Below are 15,979 nucleotides of genomic sequence, written 5' to 3' on the forward strand. Positions count from 1 at the left end.
CGATTCTTTTTTTCTTATCTGATAAGTTAACGAATTTTATTTTTAATTACCTATACTCACTTTATCAAATATGATATAGGTCAGGTAATAAGTTAAAAGAGTATAAATGACACTCTACTGAGATCACATTATATTTCTATTTTTCCACACCAACATTTACACGAACAATAATCACTTAATTAGAGGGGGTTCAAAACTTCAGATCCAGTATAGTATCATATCTTAAAGAATGAGATTCACATAGTTCGTTTTAACTTGGCACGAGTCCCAAAGCAGACTGATCTATGATTCATATATGCACCAAAATAATTTTGGCTCTGTTGGAAGTAAATACTCACCCCTTAGAGATTCCGAAATAATTTTGACTCAGTCATTTGATTAAATTTATGTGTTTTTTTTTTTAAAACATGACAGAAGCTACCATGGAATTTATATTAAGGTAGAATCAAATTACATCATTACATCTATGTATGAAATAGGATAGAATAGAGTTATGCCAGTACTGTACCTACTCAGCCTATCAATTTACAACATCTATTTAGAATCATAATTATTCATTCTTACCGCCAATTCCTAAACATTAACACAATTTAATCCAATTCCTCGTGTCTTGTATGCTCCTGTTAGCAACATGTAATGGCTGTATCCTCTCACCTCTGAAAATTATAGCATTTCTATTCTTCTAGATATGCCATACTGTGCATATGAATCCTACCAGCCACTCTTTTTTTTTCTTTTCATTTTGGGTACCGTTTTTGCTAGCTCCCAGGAAGCCTCCCATATCTCTGGTACATTGAGAGCCGGTTTCATGAATTGCTTACCAAGTATAGATGCTACGTGGAAGTATGGAACCACACTTCTATTGCATAGGGACATAAAAAAAACAAATGCGCCAGTGATTCAAAAGGGCAGTTTCGACATACTACATAATGTCACTCTACCAATATTCCCCTTCTCCTTAGCACATCCCGGGTCAGCACCTTACCTTGCAGTACCTTATAAGCAAATATTTAAACTGTAGGTGGAACCTTGCTAGTCCAAATAGTGCAAAAAGGCCATTTTATTTTTACCCCAGAAGATATCAGTGTGTAGATGAATTTTACTGTGTAATTGGCTGAGACCTCCCAATTCCATCTAATCTCATCATTGTCAGAGGTTAGGTGAAGCTCCTGGAGACCATTGTCATGAGGTACTCCAACTTAAATTTACGTGTTTATAAATAATTTTTTATATAGGTTAAAGTAAAATATTATGAATATTATAAAATTGAATCTCTTACTTACCATGGAAAAGTTTTATATAATTGACTATCAATGTGCGTTTGACCCATCTAACTTTAAATTGTGGGCTCCCTTCGATATTTCATCATTGCATGAATGAATCTCTCTGATAATGAGTTCAAAAAATGGCTAACTACTGGCCAATGAAAATTATTTTGTTTTTTTTCAAGAATCAAACACAATATAATCTCAGCGTAGATCATAAAATAGAGAAAATATAATTTAATTGTGCAAATATTCAAAGCATAAACGGCACCTTGGTATTATGTAATTAATTATACAACAACTAAGGGTGGAACTAAATTTTTTTGATAGGAGTGGTTAAAAATTAAAATACACAATTGTATTGAGTAAGATTTGAATTCAAGACTTCTCAACCACGAAATAAAGTTTTAACCACCAGGTTATAACTAAACATTTGTCATTTATTGAGGGTGTGGCTATACTATATAGAAAGTTCTAAAACAGATAAAATTTAATTAAATTTCTATATGTATAATTGAAATTTTGAAATCACAGGTGTGGCTTAGCCACCTTAATTTGACTAAGTATTAAATCCGCCCCTAAAACAACACTCTTATTATTAACTAAACTATCCTCATCTAGAACTAAAATAATTAACATGCTTGATTTACGCATCAGACCAGGTTATGTCATACTCCCCATCAGAAATCCCCAATGCATTCCAAACCGCCTGTGACGCATCCACGATGTTGTTTCTGCAAGGTGGCTGGTACGCATGCTCTTCATCACACCCATTCATGGAGTCACACTCATCAACAACCTTCGCAATAACCGAATTTCCATTCGCATTGATCCGTATATTCTTCAGACATCTACTACCCGCACTGTACCACCCGGTAGACAATGCAACCACCATCTCAGAATCATCATGCCAACTCTCATCACAGGCTGACTTATCACCACCATCACCACCGTCTTTAAAGCTGTTGACTGTAAGGATCGCTGGAGTGGCATCAGAGACATCAGGTGAGCACTGGTATTGCGGGTACATCTGGCCTGATTGGCAGCACTCAGACTTGTTTTGAGTGTTGCAGTTGCTGGTGTCCTGGCCCGAAAGGTACCCAGTTGGGTTGCACGTGTCGAGGAGGAAGCGATGCTGGATGGCTTGGGAAAGGTTGGGTTTGTTTAGGAGGAAGAGTACTGCAAGTGCAAGAACTAGTTTGTTTGCCATTTTGTTTCAATTTTCAAATGAGTTGAGCAGTATTGTTATAGTTCTTAACATTTATAGGGAATTTTGAGTCCATAGTACATGAAATTATTACCGGTTTTTCTGGGTCTCAATTCTCTAATTGAGAATATTAAAAGGGAAAGTTGTTTGACTGACTTGTATTAGTTCTGAAAATGGTTGACCCAAGTACATGAAATTGCCACGAAACTATTGGTCAAGTTTGAATTAGTCCAAATTACCTGCACAATGGAAGGTTCTATGTGCGACCGCAGAAAGAGCCCTGGAGGATGTAGATTCCCATGAAGGTTAAGATTTTGATTAAAAAAAAAAAAAAAAAAAAAAAAATTCTAGTTCAGGATATCTAATTGATTTATTGAATGTGTCAGGTACCGACATTTTGATGTTTACTCATTTTATAATATATTTTAATAAAAATAACTAGATTATTGGATTTTTGTTAAAAATACTCAAGGTGCAGGATTTTTTTACGACTTGAAATTAAGGTCCCAAATTGCATGAAAATTATGTGACTTTTTTTTTTTTTACACGATTTGCTTTGAAGTTAATTAAGTTTTGTCTTTTTCCTTCTCTAGTTCAGAACAGTGATACCAAACTTTAGTTTAGGACAGTTGACATGGGACAAATAAAGCGACTCTCATATAATAGAGATCCTCTGTTGCGAGTATGGAGAGATATATAATTTAGTTTAAACAACAAAGCAAATAAAGCAAACAATCCAATATAAAGCAAATAAAGCATATAAAATATAAACATTAATCCAATATAAAGAAAAATCTATCAATCCTAGTCAGAACCATAATTAATCCATGGCCCCAGTTCTTAACATTCATTAGAACCAAATTAAATAGACCAAATTAATTCGGTTAGGGGTATTCATCGGTTCGGTTCGGTCCAAACTAAATTAAATAGACAAATCAAAATTTTATTTGGTTTCAAAAATCAAACCGAAATTGGATAAGAACTGAATAAGAACCGACTAAATAAATGAAGTAAATTTTAATTTGTTCGGTTGAACCAAAATAAGATATTAATCATAGGGATCGACTAAGAGTACCCCTGCTTCAGTCCCCTAAACGTTCCCCTAACTAACTGATGCATAAAGTACGATGGGAACCACTTATATTTAAAAAAAATTACAACTGGTGCGCGCATGTATGGATACTTATACATGCAAGTATTACTATATAATATATTAAGTATTCATACCTAAGACATCAAGTATTAAAATAAAAAACTGGACATCAACTTTATTTTCTCTCTAATCACACACCCATCTTTTACACGTTTTTAGAAGTGATTTTTTTTATTTGTTTAATCTCATCAACATTTCTAATGATCTGTAAGGAATTTTGCGAATCTCAAAACACGAACATCTTCTATGCAATTTTCTCTTTCAAATGAGATCCATGATTATGCCTGCTAATGAGCGGTAACTCGCTCAAAACTCGGCCCGGTCCATTCATTCTTTCATTAGAACCCAACTCGGCTCGACTCAACTTTGAAGAGTAAAGCCCGACTCGACTCGGTCCATTAGACTCTTTAGGCTCAGGTTGAACTCGGCTCGGTCCATTGGACTCTTTAGGCTCGGCCTGAACTCAGCTCAAACCCAAAACTCGGCTCAAACTCAATTAATTGTAATATATTTCAAAGGCATGTACTAAATGTGTTCACACTTACCATCACCTACTTGCTAGTCTCATCTGTTTTGTCCGTTTTGTATCAATTTCAATCACTTTGGAAGATTTCCTCAGCTAAAAATCAGACCGGAAGTATTTTTCATCAGTAAGAACACTCAAGTATGTTGTGACATCTGACAAGAGAAAGTGCACTTCACAAAGAAAAAAGTTAGAAGCAAAAAATTACATACAATTTCATATCAGTACAGAGGTTTCAAGGCTCGAAGGATTTTGGAGCAGAATTTCTATGTTCCTTCAAGGATATATGAATTAAAAAAAATGAAAACTGATACTAATTGATTCATTAGAACATCTCAAAAGCCACACAAAAAAATACATATACTTTATAAGAGACATTTAGCTCAGAAATTTATTTGGTACATAGTACAGTAAGCACGAATAAATTGTCTGCTATCTACTTAAGTATCAGTAAAATGAATGGTGTAAAATCTATACCACTTGATTTGAAGCTTTCATTCTCAAGGGGCTGAGTTGGCTGAGTCGATTCATTTCTTGCTGCTAAGAATTACAGAATAAAAAAATTGGAAGTTAGATATATGCTGGTACTGTGATTATCAAAACCAACCCCAAAATATCCTTTAATTGAAAATAAATGAAAAACATTGGCTCTAAGTCAAATTTGTCAAAACCCACAAAATGAAATCAGTACCAATATAAACCTAATCGTAATTTAACAAATCGGAGCAGGCGGCGATTAGAATTATAGTCATTTTTTCAGCTTCAATTAAGCTTTGTTTCAACTGTATGCTGCTTTTTATCCAAAAATAAAGAGACTTGGGTTTCCTTCAGCAAATAAGAAATTCACACTCACAAATGCTTCGTGAAAATGCTGATATCTTATAATTGACTAGAAAAATAAAATAAAAATAAAACAATTTACCAGTATATGTTGGAAAATAGAGGGTTGCTGGATCTGATCCTTAAACTGATCTATTATGGCTGCTTTAGATGCTTTCTCTGGTGTATCCTAGCAGCCACGTATACATAAAATATCTTTGACTGTTATAAGCTGATAAAGAAAATAAAACAACATTTGGGTAATAACAAGCATAACTAAAAAATCTTTGACTAACATAATAATGAAACAATAAAAAGAGAAATAGTGAGTAAAGAGAAACCATACATTGTTGAGATATCAGTACAGTGATGAATTGGAGATATCAGTACAGTGATGTACCAGTAAATGATAAATTAGTACAGTGATGCTTAAAAGCCTAAAAATTAATCCTGATCGTAATTTAACAAAACCCACGAAAAAAAGCACCTGAGAGAATTTCGTTTTTTCTTATAGGTTATATGGGATTTCGTTTTCAATTTAAACAACTCAGAGAGAGAGAGAGCGCACCTGAAAGAAGAGAGAAGATGGAAATTGGAGAGCTACGGAGTGAGAGAGAAGATGGAAACTGGAGAGCAACCGAGCGAGAGAGCGACGGAGCTTCTCCTAGCGAAGCGAAGGAAAGCGAAGGAAGAGAAACAGAGTGATGGTTTGGCTCAATGGGCGGCCTGGCTTAGATCGGATCGATTAGGAAAAGGATGTTATATTTCGAGTTCAAGCTGAGTTTGGACTCAACTCGAATTGAGCTCAGCTCAATTCGGCTCATTCAAGAGCCCAGCTTAAAGCCCATGAGCCGGCCCGGCTCGTTTAGCAGGCCTATTCATGATGAAGTACTTTCGGGTTCTTCATTGTTCAAGTATTCATACCTTGATGTGCAAGTATTTATGTCTTGTCAAGTATTTTTCTATGAAATGTCGAGTATTCATACTTACTCAGTAAAGTGTGAATATTTATGTTGTAAAGTATATATGAGAAATCCACAAACATGTCTTGGACATTAACCGTATTTTATTACACTGCTAAAATTTTAAGTATTTATCTCTAAAATGCATGTATTCATACGTAATATACTAAGTATTTTTAAAAAAATTTGGACATCAATTTTCTTTCATCTCTCTCATCACACACCCATATTTTACACATTTTTATATGGAGTTTTTTTTTCTCCGTTTAGTCTCGCCAATATTTATGACGATCTGTGAAAATTTTTGTGAATCTTAAACCACAAACGTCTTCTATATAATTTTTTTTCTTTCAAATGAGATCCATAATGAATTATTTATCTCTAAAACGTCAAGTATTCATATGTAAATTGTCAAGTATTCATACTTATTTATTTTTAAAATGTTAAGTATTTATTTCTAAAATGTCAAATATTAATATCTAAAAGATCAAGTATTCTTACATATGTAGTAAAATATTAATTGTTATGTTGTAAAGTATTTTTTTTTTTACAAATGACACTGATTGTAATAATATGTAATATGGAAAGTATTCACATATGTGCTTTGATGTGTGAATAGTTGGCTGGTACGCATGTTCTTCGTCACACCCATTCATAGAGTCACACTCATCAACCACCTTTGCAATAACCGATTTTCCATTCGCATTGATCTGTATATTCTGTAGACATCTACTACCCCCATTGTACCACCCAGTGGACAATGCAACCACCATCTCAGAATCATCATGCCATTTCAGGTCGCAGGATGACTTAGCACCACCCTCGCCACCTTCTTTAAAGCTGTTGAGTGTAAGGATTGCTGGTGTCTCATCAGAGACATCAGGTGAGCACTGGTATTGCGGGTACGTCTGGTCTGATTGGCAGCACTCAGCATTGTTTTGAGTGTTGCAGTTGCTGGTGTCCTGGCCCGGAAGGTTCCCAATCGGGTTGCACGTGTCGAGGAGGAAGCGATGCTGGATGGCTTGGGAAAGATTGGGTTTGTTTAGGAGGAAGAGTACTGCAAGTGTAAGAACAAGTTTGTTTGTCATTTTGATTCAATTTTCAAATGAGTTGAGCAGTATTGTTACAGTTTTTCACATTTATAGAGAATTTTGAGTCCACAGTACAGGTCATGAACCTATTGCAGTGATAATATTGAAATTATTATCGGTTTTTCTGGATCTCGATTCTCAAATTGAGAATATTTAAAGGGATAGTACGTAATTAGCCGCCTTGTATTATTGGTTCTGAAAATGGTTGACCCAAGTTTATGAAATTGCCATGAAACTATTGGTCTAAGTTTGAATTAGTAAAATAATATACCTAGTACTGCGAATTAAAGGTTGATCATACAGTCGAATTTAGTTTTCCTATGTGCTTAATTAATAGAATCATGTAAAAGGTTGGAACAAGGAAGGCCCAATAATTTGATAAATAACATGTGCATTGTTTGAATTAAACAACTTAATACTAGAACCATGAAACTTGTAACAAATTTATATTGAGCATCTTTTGTATCAAGGACAAAAACATGGTATTTTCCTACATTTTTTCTTCTTCTACTTAGATTCTTTTTACAAGTTATATATTTTACAAGTCTTTTTACAAATTATTATCCGGTTGAATCATCAAAAGGATCAATCTTGTTAGCTATGTGTAACACCGTGAAAAAAAAAAAAAATATAACATAAAATTTTAAATGCAAATTGAATTAAAAGCCTAAGTGTTAAATTAAATTGTGTATATATATGTATATTCTTCTTTTAGTAATATCAAACAAGTGGAGGGTCTATTTTGAAAAATGTCCAAAATGCATGTAAACAATTCAACCCTCTCTTTCTCTCTTCGTTGCTCCCTTGTGTGTTTGCTGCCAAAAGAAAGAGAAGGAGAGATCATCTCTTCTCTCTTAAAAATCCACCAAGAAACCTTGAGAAATTGAAGAAAAGAATGGAAATTGTTGAGAATCTCTCTCTAGTGGCAATCTAGCTTCCCCATTGGTACTGCTTTTCTCTCCTCTCTCATCAAAAATCTGAATTTTATCTCCATTGCTAGGGTTTTGCTCAAATCTGAAATGTTTGTATAAATGATGAGTAATCTATCTCCATTATGCTTCTAGGTTGTAAATTTAGTGATTCTCTTCTCAATTCTATCTTAATCTTGATTTTCTATCTAGGGTTTGGTTCAAATCCGAAAATTAGAGAAATATTTTGATTTGCCTAGTCTAATCCAACAAACAAAGGTGTTGATTGGTAAGTTCTTCTCTCACTCTCTTAAAATCTGAAATCAATTTGGTGTTGATCTCTTTTCTTTGTTCCATCTTTTGTGTATGGTGATAATGAAATAAAGTCATAATATTTTTTGATGAAGTGCTAATATTGTCTCCGAAAGGCCTAGTATTTATTGTGTATGATGATAATTAAACAAAGTCATAATATTTTTGAGGAAGTGTTAATATTGTCTCCGAAAGGCTTAATATTTATTGAGAAAGGCTTGATTATTTATTCCAAAATAGATGATACTGATTGAGAAAGTCTCTATATTGATTAGAAAAGTCCTCATATTAAATCGAAAGGGATTTTAAATCGGAAGGCTATTAAATAGGTCTCTTTTATTTGTTCCCTCTTTGGTGTATGTTGTTGTTCAATTGGAATCCTAAAAGGTGAACTTTGCATATTCTATGATGTCCAACGTATTGAATCAAAATAGCAAGTGTTGATGAACAAACTTGATTTACCATTAAATTTGTGACTGCACAGTGGGCAGATTTTTAGGCTGATTAAGAAGCTAATTTGAATGGGCAATTCTAAATCATTCTGGACAAATGAAGAGTCTATTTGATGCGTCTCGGAGTCTAGTTTCTAGTGGTTCAAGTTTCAAGTTGTTTGGAGTTTCCTATAAAAAGTTATTGCAGTTTTAGTAACCAAGGGTCAGAATTTAGGGCTGCTGTCTATAATTTCGTTTTTCATTTATTTTGTGTTCTTGTTTACTCTTTCTCCAATAGGGCTCTCTATTTTTAACACCAAGAAGGTGGATACAAAGTTATATGGATTATGTTAAGGAAAATATATAGAAAATAATATCACTCAAGTAAGCATGTCAATCGTCGAACAAATATTGAATTAAGTATATATGTTAATATAGGTGTAGGCTTGGTTGAGCAAGATTTTGCGGAATCTTTCGAGACGTTCGAACCCTAAGTGCGAGATACGCTCTTCATAATCAGGTGCGGGGGTTCACGGAATCTGTTTTGGATTCTATTACTTAGAATTAAATAACGGTACATGTATATATATATATATGTGTGTGCTTATATATATATACCGATTGAATTGTTAATTGACTTATTGTGCATGACCTCATGTTGGATCTCTATTGTTAGCATTATTTGCAGCATTGCATGAAAATAAGTAATGATATAATTGCATTGATATGATATTGTTGATCTAGCATGTTGGTATTGTTATTCGATTGATTGTTCTATTGTTTTGATAATTGAATGGAACCACAGTACTGAAATGTGAAGAGGACAGAGGATAAGTTAATTGTGAATGAAATGAGTGAATTGTAGGGACAATGTCTAGCTAGCTACTAGACTTTGTCTCAGGGCCCATATGCGCATACGGTGAATAACCCTAATTGTGGAGGGTATCGGTAACCAAGGAGAAAGGCAGAGCTAGGTTAACTGATACCAAAAAGGTAGAGTATAGCAGGAGGATTGAAACTGTGGATAATTGATTGTTATTGGTCTCTCTTTGGAAGAGTGACAACCCGTTGCATGATCGGGAGATATGAAATCCTAAATTGGAAATTGACGAATTGATATGGATGTTTGACTATAAACCAGACCAGAGAAATGTTAAGCCAAATGAGAGGGATAGTCGATATCTATCAATTGTAACCGGACTTAGCAATTGTATCTGTTATACCAAAACCATTCTATGAATTCTTCGATTTCATTTGATTGTGATATGAGTTGGATTTCAATTGCTTCTATAGGTGTTGCATATGCATTTCTTTTATCGAATTGTTGAATTGAAACTCGTTGCGGGTTTATTTAGTTCCGGTAATGGATTTCTTACAAATCCAGTAGCCCTGACTAAATTCCGCACTGAGAAAACGGTTGACAAGTTTTCTCACCCCCTATCCCCTCGGGGAACTTTATTCTTTTGTATGTGTTTGCATGTAAACGCGAATAGAAGGGATTCGAGTGCTCGACCAGTGAGGTTTAAGCCGCACAGCGATAGGGTATGCCTCACATTGAGTCCATTTTGATGTCGATAGGGTTTTGGTATGGTATTTGTTGTATAGCCTCTTATCGGACCATGTCATGTTGATTGTAACCCTAAATACGACCTAAATATACATACTTTATGTTAATATAGATTATTATGTTTTAAATGTGCTTGAAATGGTATTGGAAATGAGTATTATATGATTGAGAGTATATGTCGAAAATATATAAATCATAGTTGTATAAATATGATTTTTGACTACTTAAATGATAAGTGGTGATGTTGTAAACCGATATTATGTTAGGTTTACACCGTAATTGCCTTGTGAATGTATAGTCATCTATATATTCACGGCGTAACTGCACGACCCCTTGTTCCGGGGTGTGACACTATGGTTCAAATTTGAGAAATAGAGAAGAGATAGACTAATTTTAAAGAAGTAAATTTTCTATTTAGAGTCTTTTTACAAACAGAAATATAAAAATTAAAAAGTAGGAGCACAAATTGTAATTATAACCCTGGAAACGTGTTAATTATGAAACTGTGAATCTATTCATTGGTTTATAATCTATTCTTAAAACCAAATGGAAATAGTTCTGGTCTTCTGGAACAATACAGCTTGACAGCCTTGACTAGATGTTAGATAAACTGAAAAAAAAATGCTAAAGTCTAAACAAATATCAGATTCGAGCGAAATTGCAAGGTCACCCCAAATCCCAATGGCCCAAATGGAAGGTATGATGGAAACAAATCTGCTGGAATCCATGGTGATTTCAGGGACTCTGAAATTCTCAATCCAACCATATATATTTCATGATTTGTGCATAAAATTATGTCTGCTTTGAGATTTGTGTATGAAAAAACTTAAATGATTGGATTTGGAATTTCAGGGTTCTGGAATCCTCAAGGATTTCAACATATTTCATTTCGTGTATGATGAGTTCGGATCTCCTAAAGTAACTCAATTTTTGAGTTTAGATATGGACCGTCAGATTCAAATCGGGCCGTCAAATTAAAGGGATTCCATGCGCTCTACCTTGAACCGAATTGATCAGATTTGAATCGGACGGTCCGGATCTAAACTCAAAAATTGAGTTACTTTAGGGGATCCGAACTTGTGTATGATGCACTTGTCTAAGAATTTGTATCCTCTGCATTAATTCAAAAGTGAATCTTTTGAGTTAATAAATCTCATTTGTCTGATCTGTTTTAAGATTCGTACATATTAGATCTGCACGGAAACTTAGTGCAAACGAATACAGAGCAGCTACTCCATCAAATCCTATCCGAACCGTCCAAATTGAGATGGACAGTTCAGATTTGTCTAACAAATGAAGAAATAAAGTGGAAGGGAGGGAGGGCTGATATATGTTACAACAAATAAAATAAATCAAACTTTTCTTAATAATTATTTCCTATTTTTTGGTTATTTTACTTATTTTTTAAACATTCATTTTTTTTCTGAATTTTTCACGATGATTTCAAGCTTTTTTTTATTTTCACGCTATTTCAGATTTTATTTTAATTTACTTTCTTAATTTTATTATATAAAATTTGTTAAACTTTTAGCTTCACAAGTTCAACTTCTTGTAATTTCATGGATAAGGATGATATATACAAAAATAAATAGAAGGAAATAGTTGAGTTCAATTAATTTTATCTAGATAAGATTGCAAGTTAATCTGAGGTTAACACACAGTTCAATTGATTTCCAACTTGAATAGACTCCAATTAACTTAATTACAATAAAATCAACTTGTTTATAGTTAATGACATTAATTACATGTTAATTGAAAGTGCACAAAGAGCTCTAATTTTTTTTTTTTTTTTGAAAACTTGGTAGGTGCTACCAAGATTATATTAATAAACTTGATTACAACAACTATTCCTATTACAGAACAACTACATCAATAATTTATTGTTTACATCCGTAAGTACCTTTTCAGGTATTCTGATTCACAACAGTACAATCCATCTTTCTAACCTTCCCACAGTACCGAGCCGAAAGAGTTGTATCCTCCTTTGCCCGAGTTGCCACCAGCCAAACCGGTTGTTTAACATTACGAAATATCATCTCATTCCTTTGTCTGAGATTCCTTTGTCAGAGACCAAAGTATTGCTATAAAAATAATACTCCAGTCTTTTTTACGAAGCCCTGTTTGCAGACAGTAATAGTGTGAGGAGGCTATCCAAGTTTCCTAAACTGTATCCTTCGATTGAAGCAACGCATGAAACCTTTGCCAAACTGCCAAAGCATTTTCACATTCAAAAAATAGATGTAGTGATGTTTCAATAGGACAAGAGCTCTAATTGTTAATTTTGTCATCTTCGAGAAACAACAATTTTAAAATTAGCTTCTTCAAAAAATATGGAATTTATCTCAATTTTTTCTCAATCAAACACAAAAACGGACATATATAATGTTAACATTATTCCTTTTAAATCTGTTACGTTTACATCTCTAACTAAAATGTACATAGCAAGTCATATTAATGTCTTTAATTGGTAATAACAATTTATTCTTTACGCAAAAAAAAAAAAAGATAAAAAAAAGAAACAAACATCCTTAATTTGTTTTGTTCCAATTGTCAATAAGCTTTAAAGTTAACTTTCACTAAGAAATTTTACAAAAAATATATGCAATTTTTATTTTACATATTGTGAACCCTTATCTAAACCTCACTATATTTATATTTAAATACAAGTTATATATTTGCAGTCGGAAGTATTTTTTACTTAATAATTAATATACAAAGTTTATACTTTTTTTATAATGATTATATAAAAAATGAAAAGTTCAAACTTTGTTCAATGAGTAAAAGCACACTTTTCATACTTTATTATTAGTATTATTAGTAATATTAGGTATAAGTACTTTTATCAATACACATATAGATGTTTTAGCAAAATATAAATATACTTTGAGATGTAGATAAGGTCCCCCCTTGTGTTGATAAGAGACAATTATTACTCCTCTCAAAAGAAAAGAAAAGAAAAAAAAGCGAAAAAAAGAAACATTCAAGAAAGTTGAAGGGCCCTTATTTAGGGAAAAAAGATACCATTTTCATTCAAAGTTCAACAAACCGTGCATGCAATAAAGAAAGAGCCAGGCTAATATATTAAAACATATTTTCAGACTAAATTTTATATTTTAAGAATTTTTTAATATTAATTTAGATAGGTTGAAATCAGTACTTTTGAATGGTCTAAAATTTTAGATCAAGTGATTTTCTACCTATCTAAAAAACAGTAAAGAAAAAAAGTAAAAAATGTAAATTGTGATCTACAAGTATATTTTCATACAAAGATTACGTTGAACTGTTCAAATTGCTTGTTTCAATTTAAAAAAAATAAAAATATTGATATGCAGTACAGATCAATCCACACTATACATAATAACATAGCCATACTCTTTAACCCAATTGAAAGTTTTCATGACATTGTCCTTTTCAACATTTTTTTAAAAAGAAAGTTTGCAAATATAATTATCTGAGGGGGCCCACCCTGTCCATTTACTGACTTTTTAACTGATTTAAACATGATCAGTTCCCTCTTCTTTTCAGTATTCAGTCTTTTAAAGAAAGCGCACTACTTGCACTAATAATCATCTATGCAATTCACTTGCATTTAAACTTCACCAAAGTTACTCAAACAATTTGTGAACAAAATGCAGAAAACAGAATTCAGACTTTCAACCTAGCTAGTTGTCAACTTGGATCTCTTCTATATCCAATCAGTAAAACTTAGGAGAATCCTATCACATGGTGATAAAGATGATAACAATTGCAATGTCAAGCATAGTCTTCATGGTATCCTTGTCCTCTATTTGTGGTAATCCAATCAAATTCCAATCTCTCCTGGCGCACGAATCGGCTTACGCCATCCATGAATTAGGTACATCTCATTCTTCACACTTCCCTTCAAACTCTCTCCACAAGAAACATAAGAGAGCTCTGGAGTTGGTTCACCGTGACAAAATCTCTATCCATGGGAAACAGAGTTATTGGGATCTTTTCAAAGAGCGGCTTAACCGTGATTCAAAGAGAGTAGCTGGTCTCTATAGACGGCAAAAGAACAACTCAAACATAAGTTCACTCTACGAGTTGCAAGATTTTGGTTCAGCCGTTATTTCAGGTGCCGAAGAAGGCATTGGCGAGTACTTTGTCAAAATTGGAATTGGTAACCCGCCAGTAGATCAATACATGGTCATCGACACGGGAAGTGACATGACGTGGGTCCAGTGCGAACCGTGCACACAATGTTACCACCAAGCTGATCCTATTTTTGACCCAGCCGGTTCGGCTTCCTTTACAAGGGTTTCATGTGGTTCGGTGGCTTGTGGTTTACTACACCAGACCGGCGAGTGTGGCTCAGGTCAGTGTCAGTATGAGGTCAATTATGAGGATGGTTCCTACACTAAAGGCACCTTAGCACTTGAAACACTAAAATTTGGGTCCACTGAGGTCCGAAATATCGCTATAGGGTGCGGCCACCATAACCTTGGGCTTTTTGCATGGGCCTCAGGACTATTGGGTCTTGGTGGAGGCGTGATGTCACTTGTCGGGCAACTTGGTGGACAGACTGGAGGTTCATTTGCTTATTGTTTGGCAAGCCCTGGGTCTGACTCAGATGGGTCTTTAGTTTTTGGTCGGGCTGCCAGTACCCCCGCTGGTGCAATTTGGGTTCCTCTAGTAAGAAACACACTGAATCCAAGCTTCTACTATGTTGGGCTTGTGGGCCTTGGAGTAGGCGGGGTTCGGGTCATGGTGTCAGAAGAGGTATTTCGGTTATCAGAAAATGGCGATGGTGGAACAATCCTGGATACTGGTACAGCAGTTACTAGATTGCCTGTACCAGCCTATGAGGCATTAAGAGATGCATTTGTTGATGCTACCGTAGGCTTTTCACGAGCAGATGGCTTGTCTATATTTGACACATGCTATGATCTGTCTGGTTTTGGCACCGTGCGTGTTCCTACTGTGTCATTCTTCTTTTCAGATGGGCCTGAATTGACGATGCCAGCAAAGAATTATTTGATACCAGTTGATGGAAATGGGACATTCTGCTTGGCTTTTGCACCATCGGTCTCTGGTTTATCTATTTTGGGGAATATACAACAGAAGGGGATCCAGATTTCATTTGATACTGTTAATGGACTCCTAGGGTTTGGTCCAGATACATGCTGATTTTGAAGCTATATGCTAAATGTTTTCGTTAATGGACTCGTAGTCGTAGGGTTTGGTCCAGATACTGTTCTAATGTTGCTGATGTATGAGATAATTTTGCTTCTGTGATGCAATTTAGTTTTGAAGTGATTGATTTCTGTTCAATTTGAAATTTATTTTCATATATAAACTTGATTATTAAATCAATATCTACTAGTTAAATTAATTTAGTTTTAATTCGCTCAACTCGATAGGAGAAAAAAAAAGCTAAAAAAGAAAAAAAGAAAAACTTGCTATGATTTGATTCATGATCCATTACTACAATTGAGCACGAATGCATTATTTTGGTCTTAAACTTTATTAACTTTAGATCAGAAAAGAATACTCACCGAGCTACGTACCAGTTCGTTATGACACTACTCAATTCCCACTTTACATACTTGAAAATTATGAAGCGTGCTCTTCTTCTTATGGCAGCCGAAAGGAAGAATCATTCCACCCAGCAAAAAAAATTATAGACTGAAACCCATAATTTCACAAAACTAAACATTGCTGGTCTGGCAATTTCAAAGGCATAGTTCATTTTGTATGGAGATAAATGTTTTTATTGGGCC

The 15,979-nt window shown here is 34.1% G+C and overlaps 1 protein-coding gene and 1 pseudogene across 2 annotated transcripts; one reads left to right on the forward strand and one right to left on the reverse strand.

The window, feature by feature from the left end:
• Positions 1 to 1,883: 1,883 nt before the first annotated feature.
• Positions 1,884 to 2,497, reverse strand: LOC144561707 (putative ripening-related protein 1). The gene has a single exon (XM_078310772.1). The coding sequence runs from the start codon at positions 2,473 to 2,475 to the stop codon at positions 1,912 to 1,914; it is 564 nt and encodes a 187-aa protein (XP_078166898.1). The 5' UTR covers positions 2,476 to 2,497; the 3' UTR covers positions 1,884 to 1,911.
• Positions 2,498 to 13,700: 11,203 nt separating this feature from the next.
• Positions 13,701 to 15,524, forward strand: LOC144562127 (protein ASPARTIC PROTEASE IN GUARD CELL 2 pseudogene; annotated as a pseudogene). Its single transcript, XR_013513986.1, has one exon. The product of XR_013513986.1 is annotated as a protein ASPARTIC PROTEASE IN GUARD CELL 2 pseudogene (transcript).
• The last annotated feature ends 455 nt before the right edge of the window (positions 15,525 to 15,979 follow it).

The sequence above is a fragment of the Carex rostrata genome, chromosome 11 (genome assembly GCF_964058835.1).
Source record: "Carex rostrata chromosome 11, lpCarRost1.2, whole genome shotgun sequence".
NCBI lineage: Eukaryota > Viridiplantae > Streptophyta > Magnoliopsida > Poales > Cyperaceae > Carex > Carex rostrata.